The 17,018-nt window shown below is 40.0% G+C and overlaps 1 protein-coding gene across 3 annotated transcripts in view; it reads left to right on the top strand.

Moving 5' to 3' along the window:
• Positions 1-17,018, top strand: part of MRRF (mitochondrial ribosome recycling factor) — a 66,240-nt gene that overhangs the window by 19,331 nt on the left and 29,891 nt on the right. For 2 of the 3 annotated variants that reach the window (XM_012458200.3, XM_064378284.1), the window contains exons 3-5: positions 40-195; positions 4,468-4,586; positions 11,028-11,119. In XM_012458200.3, the coding sequence (XP_012313623.1) occupies positions 40-195; positions 4,468-4,586; positions 11,028-11,119 (367 nt within the window). The remainder of the gene's footprint in view (positions 1-39; positions 196-4,467; positions 4,587-11,027; positions 11,120-17,018) is intronic. The other variant, XM_021674021.2, reaches the window with a different exon arrangement.

Here is a 17,018-nt window from a genome sequence, read left to right as displayed (position 1 = left end):
TGCTGCTGTTCTTTTATTCACTGAATGTTCACTTTTTAGCCAAAGGGAAAGGACAATCCCAAACCAGAGTGAATATTAACACTGCCTTGGTTGAGGATATAATTAACTTGGAAGAGGTGAATGAAGACATGAAGTCTGTGATAGAAGCACTCAAGGATAATTTCAATAAGACTCTCAATATAAGGACCTCACCAGGTGAGTAACTGAACCAATGTTCTGGGAAGGGATGTAATGGAAAGAGCATGGCTTTGGCAGAGTTGAGTTTTAGTCCCAGCTTTGCCACTTACTGACTGGTGGTAGGCAGATACTTTACTTCCCTCGTCCTCCGTTTTCTTGTTTGATTCTTACCTCACAGCTTTGGGATGGGAATTAAAATAAATGAGGTAACATATATTATGGTTCTAGCACAGTGCCTGGTGTATAGTTAGCACTATATTTATCTATGTAGCAAATTTTTGTCTACTATGGAACTAGGCGTTGTACTAGTACATAGTAGTGAACAAAAATAGGTTTTGTCTTTGCTATCATGGAATTATACTCTCAAAAAAATGAGGCTTTTATTATGAATATACTATAAACACATCTAGGTATTTAATCTCATAGTAACTGACATCTTTGGTCCGATTTTTCCAATTTGTCCTATCTGGCAGTTCTTATCCCTTACTGGGAACCAAAGGGATACAGACCTGCCCAAGTGAGATATTTCTGTACCCCTGAGCTTGACCAGGAAGATTCCGTTTGGGTTAATAACTTCCTGAAAGTGACTTTTCTAAGTGGGAAATGTCAGAACTGTCTAGGCGAACTGTTTGCAGATGTGATGGAGAAGTGAGTTGTCAGCTGATGGTGTAAGCAGGCAGGAAAAATCCAATTGCTGTTAAATTAGCCTTTTGCAAATTGTCATCATCCTAAAGTTAAACCTGAGACCCCCCTCTGAAGGTATCTGTGGGAGCTTGGGCTGCTCCTACTCACATCTTGATTAGGGTAGTTCGTAAGAAAACTAGAAATATTTCATGAACTTGCTCTTAAGAAAACCAAGTGAAAAATACACAGCTCCTTACAAACACTATCAGAAACATACCAAGTTCAGAGATGAGATCCAGTGTGAAACTAGAAGTCTGTTCCCGTCATTTGTCAACCTTTGGACTGGGGCATTTCTGCCTTTGCTGACAGTAGAGCGTGCCATTCAATCTCTCTCAACTGTTTATTTTAAACTTGCTTATTATTTTAGGTATGAAACTGATAAAGTGCTCTGTCTCCCTTGTGCTTTCTGGCCTGTTAACATTCTGCAGCCGAAACCAGAGAGCAGTTTGAGAGGAGCTCAGGGAGAAATGTGATACTTAAAATTAGCCAGCAAGCTCCACTCTTGTTGAACTTAAAAAGATGATGGGCCTGGAAAGAGGTTGGGAGTGTAATTTGTTAAATGTTAACCTCTGAGAAAATGAGGGGCAGGAATGAGGCTGAGGGAGATTCTCGCTGGGGACAGATTGAGGGAAAAGGATTTGATGCATTATGTCGATATGGATTTAGGAATGGTAACCACCACAACTGTATTCTGAAATGCCTGTGCTGGGACTTCTGTGGCAAAGGATCTTGTGGCAAATCAGGAAGACTGAATTAAGATCCATTTTCAAAAGGCCTCCTGTTGGTATTTCCTCTTTCCTTTCTCTTCAGGATTATGTTTGTATAACATTCTATGTAGAACTCAGGGCCATGAAGAGACTGGTTGAAACAGACTAAACTTAGCTAGTCTCTTTTGCCAGATGCTTCCATTTTATCTTTCATTACTATCTGAACCAACAGGTGCTTTTCCCCTTATATTTTGCTCTCTCTCACAGCAATTTCTATCTCCCAGATCACTGACACCTTTCAACAGTTGTTTAGATACAGGTTTATTTGTTTATTCATTGTTGTCCTCTTCCCTTTCATCATCCATGCTTACATTCATTTACTATCAAAGCATTATTGAGCACTTTTTCTGTGCTGATTACTTTAATATGTGCTGTGGATACAGAGAGAAAAGATATTGTCCCCACCTTCCAGTAGCCTAGAGCCTAATGTGAAGGGTCAAACAAGTAAACGAATATGTGTAAAGCCATACAACAAAGCTGAGTGGTGAAGACCAAATGACTTTGGAGTTGGTCAGACTTGGGTTTGAATTCAGACTCCATTAAGAGCCGTCGTGATCTTGGGCAAGTTACTCTGTATCCCTCAGTTTCCTTGTCTGTAAGGTGGAAATAATAATAACTATCTCATAGAGTTATTGTGATATTGACAGCAAATACATTATAGAAAGCATTTATCATGATATCTTGCTCATAAGAAGTGTTCAGTAAATATAGGCAATCATCATTATTATGGAAATATGCTCAGATGCTGGGGGCTTATAAAAGGGATTTGTAATCCAGCCTAGGAGGTCAGACAAGATTACCGAGATTAGATGCCACTGTATCTGACTATTAAGGAATGAGCAGGATTTAGCTGAACAGAGAAGAGTGTTCTCAGTAGAAGGAAAATTATATACAAGGGTCCTGAAGCAAGACAGAACAGAGTATATTAGAGAAATTAAAACACAGAATGTCTAGAAATACTAATACCCAACATTTATTGGGATACAGTTTAAGTGCTTTTCCTACACTGTCATTTAATCTTCATAAAAACCCTATGAGATAAAAGTACAATTTTTGTGTCCCATTTAGAAATCAGTAAACAGAGGCCAAGAAGGCTGAAGGGATCGACCCACGGTCACACAATCAGAAAGTGGCAGAGTTGGTATTTGAATGCAGGTCTTCAGAATAACAAAGACTTTTACCATTATACCTCCTGGATGTTTCCAGGTTGAAGCCACTAGTGTCAGCAACCTTCTGTCTTATGATGGCATTGAATCTGGTTGAGTACCTCAAATCAGATCTTTGGGCCATGGTAGGGTACTGCATTATTCTAACAACATACTGCCAGGACAACTCCAGTTTGTTTAAAAGACTCCATTTCCCCCCTTGCTCTTTGTGTCTCAGAATGAGCCATCCTTGAGTGGTTCCTACTGTGAATGGTAAGGTTTTTCTTCTAGTTCTCATTTGCATAGGAAATAAGGGAGTTTGAATAATGCCTCTTTTCCATCTGTAACAGTAGCTTTATTGCTTGCTTTCTTGAATTTTTGAAAATTTTTCCCAGGGTTTTCCAGAATCTAGATGCGGATAAAGATTATATCCAGGATAATAGGAAAATGTTAATAGTTTTTTGTTGTTGTTATGTTTTGTTTAATGGGGTTGTTTCTAAAGGGGATCTAAGTACCAAAATGAAGGGTCATATAAGCAAATGGTTCCAAATCTGGCTGTGTCAGACTCATGTGCTGAACCTAAAAAATTACAGGCTCCCCCAAATCACAGGCTATGAAGCCTCTACAGAATCAGGATCTCTCTGAGGTGGGGCCCAGGAATCTAATTTTAAAAGCTCCCTGGTGATTCTGATGCACACCCAGATTTGAGTTCCATTTGTAAGGGAAAGAACCTTGATAGAAATCAGAATTAAGCACACCTGAGTTTGGATCTTGACTCTTGTTTTGCCTTTTATTACCCCTATGACCTTGGCATGTTTATTCTTCTCAACTCTTATTTTCTCATCTGTAAAATGGAGGTAATAATGCAGTTGTTACAGGGTAGTTGTAAGGACTAAAAGGGATAATAAGAGGTGTCACTTTGATGCATATTTTTTGGTGTTTATTGTATACTCGTTTATATTTAGTTAGACTCCTTTAGCTACAGTCCTCACTCTAATCCTCGAAGGTAGTTATTTTTTGACTGAGTTAGAAACCAAGGCACAGAGAAGATAAGTAACCCCAGATTTCATAGCAAGTAAATGTCAGAGTTGCTTGTGAGGCTGATCAGCTGTTTCCAGTTTTAGTTCTAAAAGTCCTGTCACAGAAAATTCTTCAGCTCCAGGCAAACCAGGTTGGCCACCCTAGTTGCTAGTGAGGAATTTCAACCCAGTTCTGTCACCATTTCAAGCTTTTTCTATCACATGATACTGCTGTTCTTGTGAAAGCCCCTTGTACACTCTTGTCACATTGATAAGAATCCCTAAATGTTTGTTGAATCTGAATTATTACTATTATTTTGAGATAGGATCTCACTCTGTTGCCCAGGATGGAGTGCAGTGGTGCAATACAGCTCCACCTCCTGGGTTCAAGCAATCCTCCCACCTCAGCCTCATTGCTAAGTAGCTAGGTTTCCAGGCACATGCCACCATGCCTGCTAATTAAAAAAATGTTTTTGTAGAGATGTGGTCTTGCTATTTTGCCCAGGTTGGTCTCAAACTACTGGCCTCAAGTATTCCTTCCACTTTAGTCTTCCAAAGCTCTGGGATAACAGGCATGAGCCACTGTATCCAACCTGAATCTGAATTAGACAGGTACTTAGATGTGGGGCTACTAAGATTCTTTGGAATTCTAAAATTCTATGATTTTTCTTTTAGGATCCCTTGACCAGATTGCTGTGGTAACTGCTGATGGGAAGCTTGCTTTAAACCAGATTAGCCAGATCTCCATGAAGTCGCCACAGTTGATTTTGGTGAATATGGCCAGCTTTCCAGAGGTAAGGTGGCCTTGCTAAAATCCCTCTCCATGGTCTTTTTTGGGATGTAAGAAACAGGAGGAACTGTTCTCTTCAGCCTAGAGTGAAACAAGAGAGAAGACATAATAAAGAGAATTTAAGAATAAGGAAAATCTCTCTTCCCGTTTCCAAATTCCTTTTCTGTTAAACTCAAATGCTATAGAGGCTAGGTAAGTCGTTTAAATACCCAAACAGGCCCCATCTAAGAAAAACAATACTGAAGATGCAGTGATTGGTGCTTGGCCAGTTTGGAAAGGCTCTGGTGACCTGGGGAGCCTGTACATTGTCTAAGGGGGTTGCCTCTGCCCAGCTCCTGCTGATCATCCCAGGCAGAATGTAGGCTTGGTAATCAGTGTTACCTGGTATTATAATTTTTATTTCCAGAAGCTAGTAACACAGATATTTATGTGAGATATTTATTCTTTAAATGTTGATGACTAATTTACTTTTTTAAAGACTATGAGACAAATAAAACCATATTTTAATGAGCCAGATATGGCCTGAGGGCCACCACTTTGTTACCTCCGCATTCATATTTGGAGCAGACCCTCCAGGAAGTCCTTTCATACTAGACTGGCCATTGCAGAATATTGCATGGAGCACGGTGCTTTTTTGTATCAGGTCATTGCATCATTGAAGCTTTATAATTTTAAGTGTAGTCGAGGAAGGTAATTAGGCTTTTTGTTACTGGTCCACTAGGAATTGGCCTGGATTAGGAGTCCTAGAGTACCTGGAATCGGGTCCCATCTCTGCCACCAACTGGCTATTTGACCTTGGGCAAGTTGCTTCACTCTCTGGGCCTCCATTTCCTCATCTGCTAACATGAGGTGAAGGAATCCTCCTGTTCTTACTGTTTATTTCAGTAGTTGTATTCCAAAGTCATAGACCAACATTGGACCTGTTGGATTTGACAAACTAGGCTAGAGATAGGAGAAAAGGAAAAAGACCTTGCTGTGAACACACTGTTTCAATTCAAAGGGCTCTGATAGCTAATGGGCCAGGCACACTCCTGTGGGGTGATGTTACCACTCCCTTACCCCATTCTCCATACTACAACCAGAATGAGTTTTTGAAAAATATGTTGTGCCAGGTGTGGTGGCTCATGCCTGTAATCCAAACACTTTGGGAGGCTAAGGTTAGAGGATGCCTTGAAGCCAGGAGTTCAGGACCAACCTGGGCAACATAGTGAGACCCTGACTCTACAAAATTTCAAAAATAAAAAATTAGCGAGGTGTGATGGCACACGCCTGTAGTCCTAGCTACTCAGGAGGCTGCGGTGGGGGGATGGCTTGAGTCCAGGAGTTTGAGGCTGCAGTGAGCAATGATCACGCCACTGCACTGCAGCCTGGGTGATAGAGCAAGACCTTGTATCTTAAATAAATAAGATATATATATATAAAAGATTATGTCATTTTTCATTCCCATGATTTACATTATTGGTGGCTTCCAGCAATCTTTAAGAAACAGTCCAAAATCCTCCTCACTGTGGCCTGTATGGCTTTGCTTGATCTGGCCTCTGTCTGTCTTTTCAGTTTTGCCAGTCTTGTGCCACTGTCATCCTTGTACAATGCTTTAGCCACACTGGTCTTCCATTTCCTCAAACACGCCAAACCCTTTGCATCCTTAGAGCCTTTGCATATCCTGTTCCCGTTGCCTGGAACACTCTTGCATGGCTAATTCCTACTTACATTTTGAATCATAGCTTAAATGTCACTTTTGTAGGGAAGGCTTTCCTGATCTCTCCAATCTAAATTATTCCTCCACACTAAGTTCTCCTATACAGCACAATTCTCTATCTTTCTTGCACTTATTACTAATATACATTGGTTTATGAATTTATTTTTCATCTCATTTTTACTAGAGTGTAAGCTTGGAATGTAGGAATGTCTAATTTGCTCGTTGTGTCCAGCACCAAACACAGTGCCTGGCACATGGAAGCATTCAGTAAATTTTCCTTGAATGGGTGAATACTGGTTATTAGGTTAATAAAAGGGAGGCACTCATTCCTGGTGTTACTGAGGAACAGAGAAATGGATGAAAAGGGAACTGTCAACTCTTTCTGGCCCCCTCTGAACCACTGAGGCCTCTCCGCCTTGTTCATCTAATCCCATAGGCACTGCGGGCCAATTTAGGGAATAGCCTCCTAATTACACAGCTTGAAGACCTCATCAGGCAGATTGCTTTTCAGAGCCAGCCACTTCTGTTATTAAATAGCAAATGGCATTCACAGTAGAAGCACCTGATTGGCCACCGGAGCATCTTATGAAGCAGGAGGAGATATTAACAGCTTAATTTTTTCTTAGGAAGTTGGAGTATATCTTCATTTTTCAACCCAGACATCTTTGCCATTTGTTCAAGTTGAAATTCCATGGGTTTTGAAAAAATCCTTGCAAGTATCTCGATAGAGAGGTTCATTTATAGGGACAGAATGAGGAAGTGTGAGTTACACTGTCTTTTGAATTCCTTTATCTCATCTGTTGTATATATTAAACAAATAGCTCTAACTAAATATTTCCTTCCTCCAGCTTAGAAGCTGACCATAGAGTACCTAGGTTTATAGCTTCAAATGCTGAGCTAATCCTCTCTGTGTTTACATAACTTCTTTCTGTTTCACATACAGTTGGCTTTCTTTCCAAACCTGAGCATTTCCATGGCATGCTGTAGTGACACGATGCAGATTTACATGCGTAATCTTTTTGAATGCATTGAAGACAGAAAACTGTGTTGCATTTGTTTAACATGTGTCCTGCTTGATAAATGATACACATAGTTGCTGCCTTCCATAAACTTGCCTGCAGCTAGAGTTAATGATGGGAAAGAAAGGAAGGGAATAAAAACCACAGCATGATTTGAACAAAACAAGGCAAATGAAAAAAACAACAACAACGAACAAAACCACAACTCTGCAGGCACCATTATTGCTCTTGTGGAAGGAAGAAAATGAATGTGTATTGATTGTCTCCTTCGTCGCCAGTCTCTTTCTCATGTTTTGTTTCATATGACCAACACAAGTACTCGGTAAAATTAGGCATTATTTATTTCATTTTGTAGATGAGGAAACTGAAGCTCAAAGAAGTAAAATATCTCCACTAGGTTCACACTGTTGTGACAGAGCCAGGATTTGAACATATCTCTGTTTGACATGAAAAGGCCTGTGCTCATTTCATCATTCATTCATTAATTCAGCACATATTTTTTGAGTCCTTACAAGTGATTAATTTCTTTTTGAGGTGCTGGGAATTCACTGATTATTAAGACAGACTATGTGTCTACTTTCATAGACCTTACATTCCAGGGACTTTCTGGGATATGAAGAAAATGGAAGGCCAATAATTGATATGGAACTAGCAGAGTTGACTTCAATCCAAATTCTCAAGGACTTGTTCACCTGTCTACAAAAGTCTTATCATTTTTTTTATTTAGCACAGATTAGCTTAGAATAACAAAAGCAGACACTACTAATTGATCACATCACTCTTCTCTGCCTGACCCCAGATGGGATTTGTGATCTTCCTTAACACGCTGCTCCAAGCAGCCACAGCCAGTTAGTTATGTCATCATTTGAGAGCAACCTGTTTGCCCTGGGATACTGTTGAGCATCCTCTCTGCAAAGGGATGAAGCATAAGAGATGGAAAGTCTATAGGATTATATACCTCTTTAGTCTGAACCATGAGTAGTTTTTCAGGTGTCATGTGGGAAAATGACTAATTCCCTGAGGTTCTGAGTCCTACCATGTCAAAGGAAAATATATCTAGAATATCCTAGAAGAGCTGCCTCTTTCAGTAGGTTTCTTTGCAAAATGAAACTTGATTCATGATTTTTCTGCATATGAAAAGATGCAGAAAAGTTAAAGATTTTGAGCCACTATATACATGAGGTAAAGGAGATGAGTTTTTCTAATAGATCTGAACCAGGTCACTGGTATATTCAATCAGCAAGCTTTTACTGAGCACTTACCAGGTACCTGACACAACTTGTGCTGGGAAGATGTAAATATTGAGACATAGTTCCTGCCCAGCTTGGTGTCAGTAATCGGTGCTCTAGTGCCAATAGGGGAAGTTTTATGGAGACACTTTGGTCAGCTTGTGAAAGGGAGGTAGTAGTGATGGGGTGTTAGAGTAGTGATTATCAGTCATTCGTGAGAAGCTGTAGAAGGGGGTTGAAAGACTTGAGATTGGACTACTCCTTCATAGTAAAGATTCTCTCTTTATTGTTAACTTTATAATCTGTGTTTTATTAAGGAAGATGGCATTTCTTTTGCAAAGAAAAATTAATTTCATTGTTTTATTCAGCTCTTTTATTACCTTGATCATAACCTTTATACAGCAAACGTAATTCCAAATTATTTTTGGCTATTTAAGAAAAATATCAGGCCAGGCGTGGTTGCTTATGCCTATAATCCCAGCACTCTGGGAGGCTGAGGTGGTTGGATTGCTTGAGCCCAGAAGTTTGAGACCAGCTTGGGCAACATGGTGAGATCCCATCTCTTTTTAAATACAAAAATTAGCCAGGTGTGGTGGTGCACGCCTATAGTCGCAGCTCTTCTGTTTTTCCTCCTGCAGTATAGTTTTCCTCCTGTGGCTACTTGGGAGGCTGAGGTGGGAGGATCACCTGAGCCCAGGAGGTCAAAGCTGCAGTGAGCCATGATTATGCCACTGTACTCCAACCTGAGTGACAGAGTGAGACCCTGTCTCAAAAAAAAAAAAGAGAGAGAAATCAAATCCTTAATGTTATCATTACTTAATATGTTGAGCTGGGGATCTGGGGAAAAAAAATAAAGGCAGAGCAGCATCATTGGATTGAATCTCCATTCAGTCTCCTCTTAACTCTGCCAGTAACTGGAAGTATGGTGGGTGGGGGTCCTCAAACCATCTCTCTTGGGCTGTTAGGGAAGACCAGCTTACTCTTGGGGATGTGACCCTATTCTACAAGTTCCTGTTCACGTAATGAAGAGACTTGGTTATGTCAGAAATCCCTTCCAGGTCTGATAATCTGTGGCCAGAGGTACTATTTTAAGAATGTACTATTTTAGGAAGTGACCACAGTGTTAGATTCTGTGTACAGCCTCCCAAAAGGATTCATCATCTGTATGTGGAAGTTCTGCTTTGTCTTTGTGACCTTATAGTAACACCTCATGTAGCTGTACCAGTAAGGTTATTTAAAAATGAAATAAATGAGTTTTATAGGCAGAGAACCTAGAAAAGTAAAATAGTGTGGATCAACCCCCATTCATTTGAATTAGAAAGTCTAGGAGGAGCTCAAGTGTAGGAATTGGCCTGTGAATCCAAGTGCTGTGGATTGGCTCTAGTCAAATCTAAAATTCTTTTGAAAATGTCAGGCTTTGTTTTTGTGAATTCCACATTGTCATGCCAATGAAAGGATCTCTCTTCCACACTGCTTTCTTGTTATTCTTTAGGATTGCATACCAGGTGTAGCTATAATGTTGCTTGAGTGTGAGGTGAGGCACTTTGGGAAATGAGTGTACCAGTTTGCCAGCTGGAACGTTAGTAACCAAACTGTCCAAGAAGCCCCTGAAGGATGTTGGGCGGGATAGCAGTACATCAAGCTACATGAGGACATCAACTCTACCTTGTTTGGGGTTTTATGCATTCTTACCTTTATATAATAAATGTATGTAATGTATATAATAAATGTATATAATGCTTATATGACTGCCCTTGCCTGAGTATTACTATGTGCAGGGAACAAAGCAAGATGTGTCACTCATGTTACTTCACTACCTCTCTGAGGTTTAGGTGCCACATGGTCTCAGATGATGAAGTATAGGCTCAGAGAGGTCAGGCATGTGCCCAGGGTCACATAGTTACCAGAGTTGGGATTTGAACTGAGATCTTTCTGACCCCAAGCCCATGCTTTAAACTAGTATACCACGCCACCTTTGCGGGAGCATGTAACAGCAGAGATTCATGGCTCATTCCAAAATATGAGTGAGTTTGGTGTGAGTGCAGATGTGAATGAGTTAAATTTACTTACTCATTCCAAATCGGCACTGGTATATTTTGAGTGTAAAATGTCAACTGGATTTTTTTTACGTATGAAATCTTTCATCTGTCTTTACACCAATCTTAGCAGAGACCAGCCCCCCTCCCTTGAGGATTTATTGTGGTTTTGATCTGGGTTGCCTCAAACCATTGAAATCTTTTCAAAGAAGCAGAGCTGTTTTCTTTTTATTTTTTCTTCTTTCTTTTTTTCCTCCTGCAGTACACTGGTACCAGGAGTGGACATAGTTTGCTATTCAGCTTGATCAAAGCACTCTACACCAATGTAACTTCCTGATCTTACTGGTAACAGAACTAAATGTTTCCATGTTCTGCCAAGATGGGTTGCCAGTTATCGACAGAGGGCTTGCATCTGGTAATAATTATTTACTAATTCTGTTTACCTTTTGATCTGGTTTTCAGTGTACAGCTGCAGCTATCAAGGCTATAAGAGAAAGTGGAATGAATCTGAACCCAGAAGTGGAAGGGACACTAATTCGGGTACCCATTCCCCAGTAAGTTTGGCTGAAATTCACATACTTTGATGAAATGGGGTGGTTGTCCTTGGAAGGAAACCAACAAACACCCTATTATACTGTTAGGCCATTAACATACCTTACCTGTACCTTTCAGCCTGGCAAACATCTTTTGAGATCACTTTACTGATTCAGAAATACTTATTGAGTTCCTGTTATGTACTGGATGTGAGATTTGCAACAGTAAGCTTGAGAATTTGTTGTCCTTACATAGTTTACATTCTTGTTGGGAAGGTAGGACAAATAAATAAAGTCATTCCAGATAATGAAATGCTATGAGAAAAGAAAAGGCAGTGGGATCCAATAGAGACTGACTCGGTGAGGATCATGGTGGCAGGGGCACCTTTAGCCTGGGAAGACTCTTTATGCAGGTAACATTTTTAGTGAGAGCTAAATGATGAGGAACCAGCCTAGGGGACAGCATTTTGGGCAGAGTGAACAGCAAGCACAAAGGCCCCAAGTCTGAAAAGAACTTGACACTGGTAGTGTCTAACTTAGAATCTTTAAAGAGCTATTTTTTACTTTAGCCCCTGCTATGTAAAGGCTAATGTGAAAGAATTATTTGGACAATAATTGAAGAATTTTGGGCTTGAGAACAGAATATTATTAATTATATAAATATATAGAACTTAAAGTTTTAAGTGAATAAAAATAAAATGTTCATTTTTAAATTTAAAAAAGGAGAGAAAATACAAGACCTTGGCCTTTTTGAGAAAGAAAAAAGCCAGTGTATGTGAAATGCAGGGAGAGGGTGGTAGGAGAGGAGGTTGGACTAGTCAGTCGAGGCTGATGGTTTAGGCTTTATAAGTCATGGTGAGCATTTGGGCTTTATTCTCATTGCGATGGGAAGTCAGAGGAGGGATTTAGGAAGCGGAATGACCTGATGTGATGCTGACAATGTGAGCGTCTCTCTGGCTGCTGGTTTAACAAATGGACTGTAGGGGGACAAAGTGGACACAAGGAGGACAGTCAGGAGGCACCTGCAGCAGTCCAGGTGAGACACATCTTCTCAGATTCCATACCAAAGGATTGAAATTCCTGTTCCTCCACAGTGCCTCATATATAGCAGGGCCCAAATAAGTGTTGAATTAACTCATTCAGTCTTTCAGCAAATATTTATTAAGCACTAATGACATGCCAGTTACTTTTTTAGTTGTTGGAATATAGCAGTAAACGAAACAAACAACAAAAAGTCTCTGTCTTCCTCAGGGCTCCCTGAGAGTTGCATAGGCACAGTAAATAGAAAATAAATACATAACGGAGTGTCAAGTGATGGTAAGGACAATGAAGAAAAACAAGCAAAGTAAGGGGATAGGGTAAGGCTTTTATTATAGGTAGGGAAGGTCAGGAAGAAAGTGACATTTGAACAAAGACCAAATGAATGAAGCTTCCAGATAACTAAAAGGGAAATGGAATTGAACACTAGTTGAGTGTCTTTTTGGGCCACACATTATCCTGTATTCCTTTACATATATTGCCTCATTTGTCTTTAATCCCTGTAAAGTAAGTTTTTTCCTAGGTATGGAAATTTAGGCTCAAAGAGGTAAAGTATTATCTTTGAGGCCACATAGCTTGTGCGGAAGCCACACAGCTTGTGCTGAAGCTGAGGCTCAAACCCAGGTTTAGTTGGTTCCAAAGCCTCATGATATACCCATACCCATGCAGACAACAAGAATCAGTCTCAACATGGGGAGTCCAGAAACTTTCCACACTGAACTTTTTCCTGCCTCATGGCCAGAAAATGGCTGTCTTGTTCCATTGTGTTCTCGGTACTCTGTGAGGCTGAATTAACACTCTGCTTTGAAATCATGTAAATTGGGAGGAATATAACCTAATGTTTAAGAAGCAGATAGACCTGGGTTCAAGTCTAGTATCTGTTTGTTTGGCAAGTTCATTGATTTGCTCGGTGAGTTTTCCGAGAATGTGTATGTGCTGGGGATGTATAAGTCTGATGTATACCTCATGGAGCTCACAGGCTGTATGCCAGGCTTCTTGTTTGTATTGCCTCCAGCTTACTTGTGCAAGTTGCTAGGACCCACATTTATAGATGAAAAATGCGAAGTTCAGAGAAATTAAGGGACTTGCCCAGATCATACGACCGGTAAATAGCAGTCAGGATTTGAAGTCTGAGTTTTTCTGTTACCTTTCACCTGCATTTTCTGTGTAGTAGATGCATAATTCTGGAAAGTGCTAAATGTATGCATGGACATTAGAAGCAAGATTTACAAAGGTAATAGTAGTCAGCAGGTTTATTTTCTAGTTTTTGCTGTCCTGTTTGTGAAACCTTGGACAGCCACTTAACCTCCCTAAGCCTTGGTTTTCTGATATACTCGACGAAGGGGTTGTTCTTAGTGGCCTGCCAGGTCCTTTCTGAAGCTCCAAAATTCTGTGAGGCTATGAATTTGTGCTACCAAATGCTCATTGCTGATTTGGATTCTTCTTAGGGTGACCCAGTCGTATATCACGTTTTTCTTTCAAAGATCTGGTTGACATAACATTCATTTCTGCAGCCCCACAGTAGTAAATGATCACTGTTGGTGCATTGTATGTAGGTTTGAAAGATCAGTGAGTTTAACTCAAATTTCCAAAGATAATGGTGATCTGTTACATTATTTTTTACATTATTTTACTTTGGCTAAGGGGCGTAATCCAAGAGAAAGTTGATGGACCAAAACCATCTGCTCCTGCAAACCTCATTTTTTATATACTTTCTTCCCTTTGACAAGGTGGTGGGGTCATGAGGCCCCTTACTGAATTATAACGTTTGGTAGTTTTCCAGATAAAAAAATGAATGATCTGTTCTTTATTATGGAGGCTGTGTCACGTGAGAGGATAAAGGTTGATTTATAAGTAAGAGGATCAAGGTTTTTATTTGGTTTTAGCAGTGACTTCCATATGACTCTGGGCACATTGCCCTAGCTGCTTGCTGCCTTTTAGTTCCTTATTTGTAAAATAGGTGAAATAGCGCATAATGATAAGCAGAGATGTGATGAAATTAATAGAGAAAATAAATTAAGTGGTATGATTTCCTTAAAGAAACTGTATAAACATAAGATATAATATTACTTTAGTAAACTTTTAATTTTCTACATATTACATACTTTTAGGAGAAAAGGAAGGAGGGAGGAAGGGAACTAATATTTGGTTGAGCATCTGCTATGTGCCAGGAATGCTAGGTGCCTTACATATTCAGGAAAGCAGAAAAGTACAATGGTTAAGTTTTACCTTGGTGTAACATAAGCATGAAGTTGAGTTCCAGCGCTTCCTGATTTTTAGCTGTGTGACAGTGGCACCTGTCTCTGCCTTTCTCAATCTCAGATAGCTCAACTGTCGAGTGATAATTTACAGGACTTGCCATATGTGGTTATATGGTTATTGGGAGATTTCAGTGAGATAATATACATGAAGCTTTTGATGCTTAGTAGGCACACAATTAATGCTAGCAAATATGCTGTTCCATCATTCCCTTTCACAAATAGGAGTACCATTTCTTTTCAGGGATGAAGAAAATGAGATTCAGAGTGGTGAGGCATTGGTTCTAGATCACATAGCTGGTAATTGACAAAGCTGTGAGGAGGAAAATAACACATCAGAGCTTAGGTTGGAACTTTGAGGGGTAGGGGGAATAGGAAGCATAAGTTCCTAGGATCAGTTTCTTTTTTCTTTTTTTTTGAGACGGAGTCTTACTTGGTCACCCAGGCTGGAGTACAGTAGTGTGATCCTGGCTCACCGCAACCTTCACCTCCCAGGTTCAAGCAATTCTCCTGCCTCAGCCTCCCTAGTAGCTGGGATTACAGGTGCCTGCCACCACACCCGGCTAATTTGTGTATTTTTAGTAGAGATGGGGCTTCACCATGTTATCCAGACTGGTCTTGAACTCCTGACCTCAAGTGAGTCAGGCACCCAAAGTGCTGGGATTACAGGTGTGAGCCACCATGCCCAGCCCCTAAGATCAGTTTCTGATTTTAAAAATTCGAGTTTAGTTCTAGGAAAATTTGTCTTCTCTGATTGACCCTGATTCTTCCACTGCCTAGTGATAGTCTGTAGTTTTGCTTTTTTGCCTTAACTCTAGATACCCAGCACTAAATTTTATTTTCAGTTGAAGCAGATCTCACCTATTACTTCACCTTCATTACAGTCCTTACGTACATTACATGATTCTTACCTTCTTATTTAAATGAGTCTCCTGAGTATGTGACTCTTAACTATAATCTGCCTCTGATCTTTTGGGGAAGAAGGTAGAAGATAAATCCTAAATCAATAACAGATCAGGCTGGGAGCCTGAGTGGTCCTTATCACCAAGTCCTCTTTTCACAGCCCCTGAGGCTGTGTGCAAGTTTTCTTATCATGACTGTCTCCTCAGGTAAATAACCATTGAGTCTCAGGGACTCTGGATTATATCTTTTCTCACTGACAATGTGGATAGCTTTTGTTTTCTTCTTTGGCAGTGATTTTTATTTAGATAAGTCAGTCAACTGGATGGGTTATTTTGGAACATTCCTGTTAATGGAGATACACTGAAATAGTTTTTTCTATTTTTCCAGTTTATGTAATTACATTTTGGGTGCCATTTATCAACTACCTAAACTAGAGGTATAATGCCTGGAATTGCTGAGCTGAGCACTTGACAATTTCTCCCCAAATTCTTACAGAACTGTGGGGTGAAGAAACTATTTTAGGTTCATTTGACCGATGAGAGTCCTGAAGCTCACAGAAGTCAATGCCCAATATCAGATAGCTAGTAAGTGGCAGAAGCACGATTAGAATTGGGATCTTTGTCACTGCCTTTCTTCCTGTTCCTGTCTCCTGATAGAAGATCTGTCTGAAATATCAGTCCTTCACTCCTTAATCAGAGGCCCTGAAAAGTTTTGGTCAGGGGTTCATTTTGTTCAGGCCAGGTTTCTGCCTCCACCTTATTCACGTCATCGTTATGCCCATAAATAAAAATACACTCTCTTACTCATTGTTTTACCAAACATGTATTGGAAAACCACACTAAGTAGAATAGTGGTGCTTTGGTTTGAGATTTCTAAGTTCATGCCTGGCTTTAAATAAATGCTATAAGGAAACTATGACTTCTCCGAGGAGGCAAAAGTACATATGATTGACTCACTACTCACAAAGGTTGTATCTTTCCTTAATTGTCTTCCTCTTCTTTCATCAGTGTCTCTGTGGTTTTATTTTAAATAAAATTACATAAAATATTTAAATGAGGCCAAACATGGTGGCTCACACCTGTAATCCCAGCATTTTGTGAGGCTAAGGCAGGAGGATCACTTGAGCCCAGGAGTTTGAGACCAGCCTGGGCAATATAGTGAGATCTTGTCTCTACAAGAAAAAAAAAAATTTTTTTTTAAATTAGCCAGATGTGGTGGCATGTGCCAGTAGTCCCAGCTACTCAGAGGCTGAGGTGGGAGAATCTCTCAAGCCAGAGGGGTGGAGGTTGCAGTGAGCAGTGATCATGCCACTGCACTACAGTCTGGGCAACAGAATGAGACACTGTCTCAAAAAACAAAAGAAGAGAAAACACCTCCATCCTTTGTTCCTTAGGGATCAACTTTTAGTACCTTGATTTTCTAGATTTTTTCCAGTGCAAAGTCAAGTGTATGTCTGGTGTCTCCTTCATTTTTCTTGTAATGACATGGGATTATTATATACATGATGTTCTGTACTTCATCAGAACAGAAAACAAAAACTTGAACAGTGTGCCATTGCTCTCTATTGTGAGAATTCTTCCTTACTCTTTTCCTAAATGTTGTGTACTGTTGGCATTTTATACTTAGCATTAACCAGTTCCTAAATGTCAAGTATCTCAGTTTAAATTTTTGGTCTTTCACTAACCATGCCTCAATGATTTTCTAAGGCCTACTTCTTCTTC

Source organism: Aotus nancymaae, unplaced genomic scaffold (genome assembly GCF_030222135.1).
Source record: "Aotus nancymaae isolate 86718 unplaced genomic scaffold, 86718_ANA_hifiasm-v0.15.2.pri h1tg000003l, whole genome shotgun sequence".
Lineage (NCBI taxonomy): Eukaryota > Metazoa > Chordata > Mammalia > Primates > Aotidae > Aotus > Aotus nancymaae.
The sequence above is the reverse complement of the archived record's forward strand: the minus strand, read 5'-3'. Positions and strand labels throughout refer to the sequence as shown.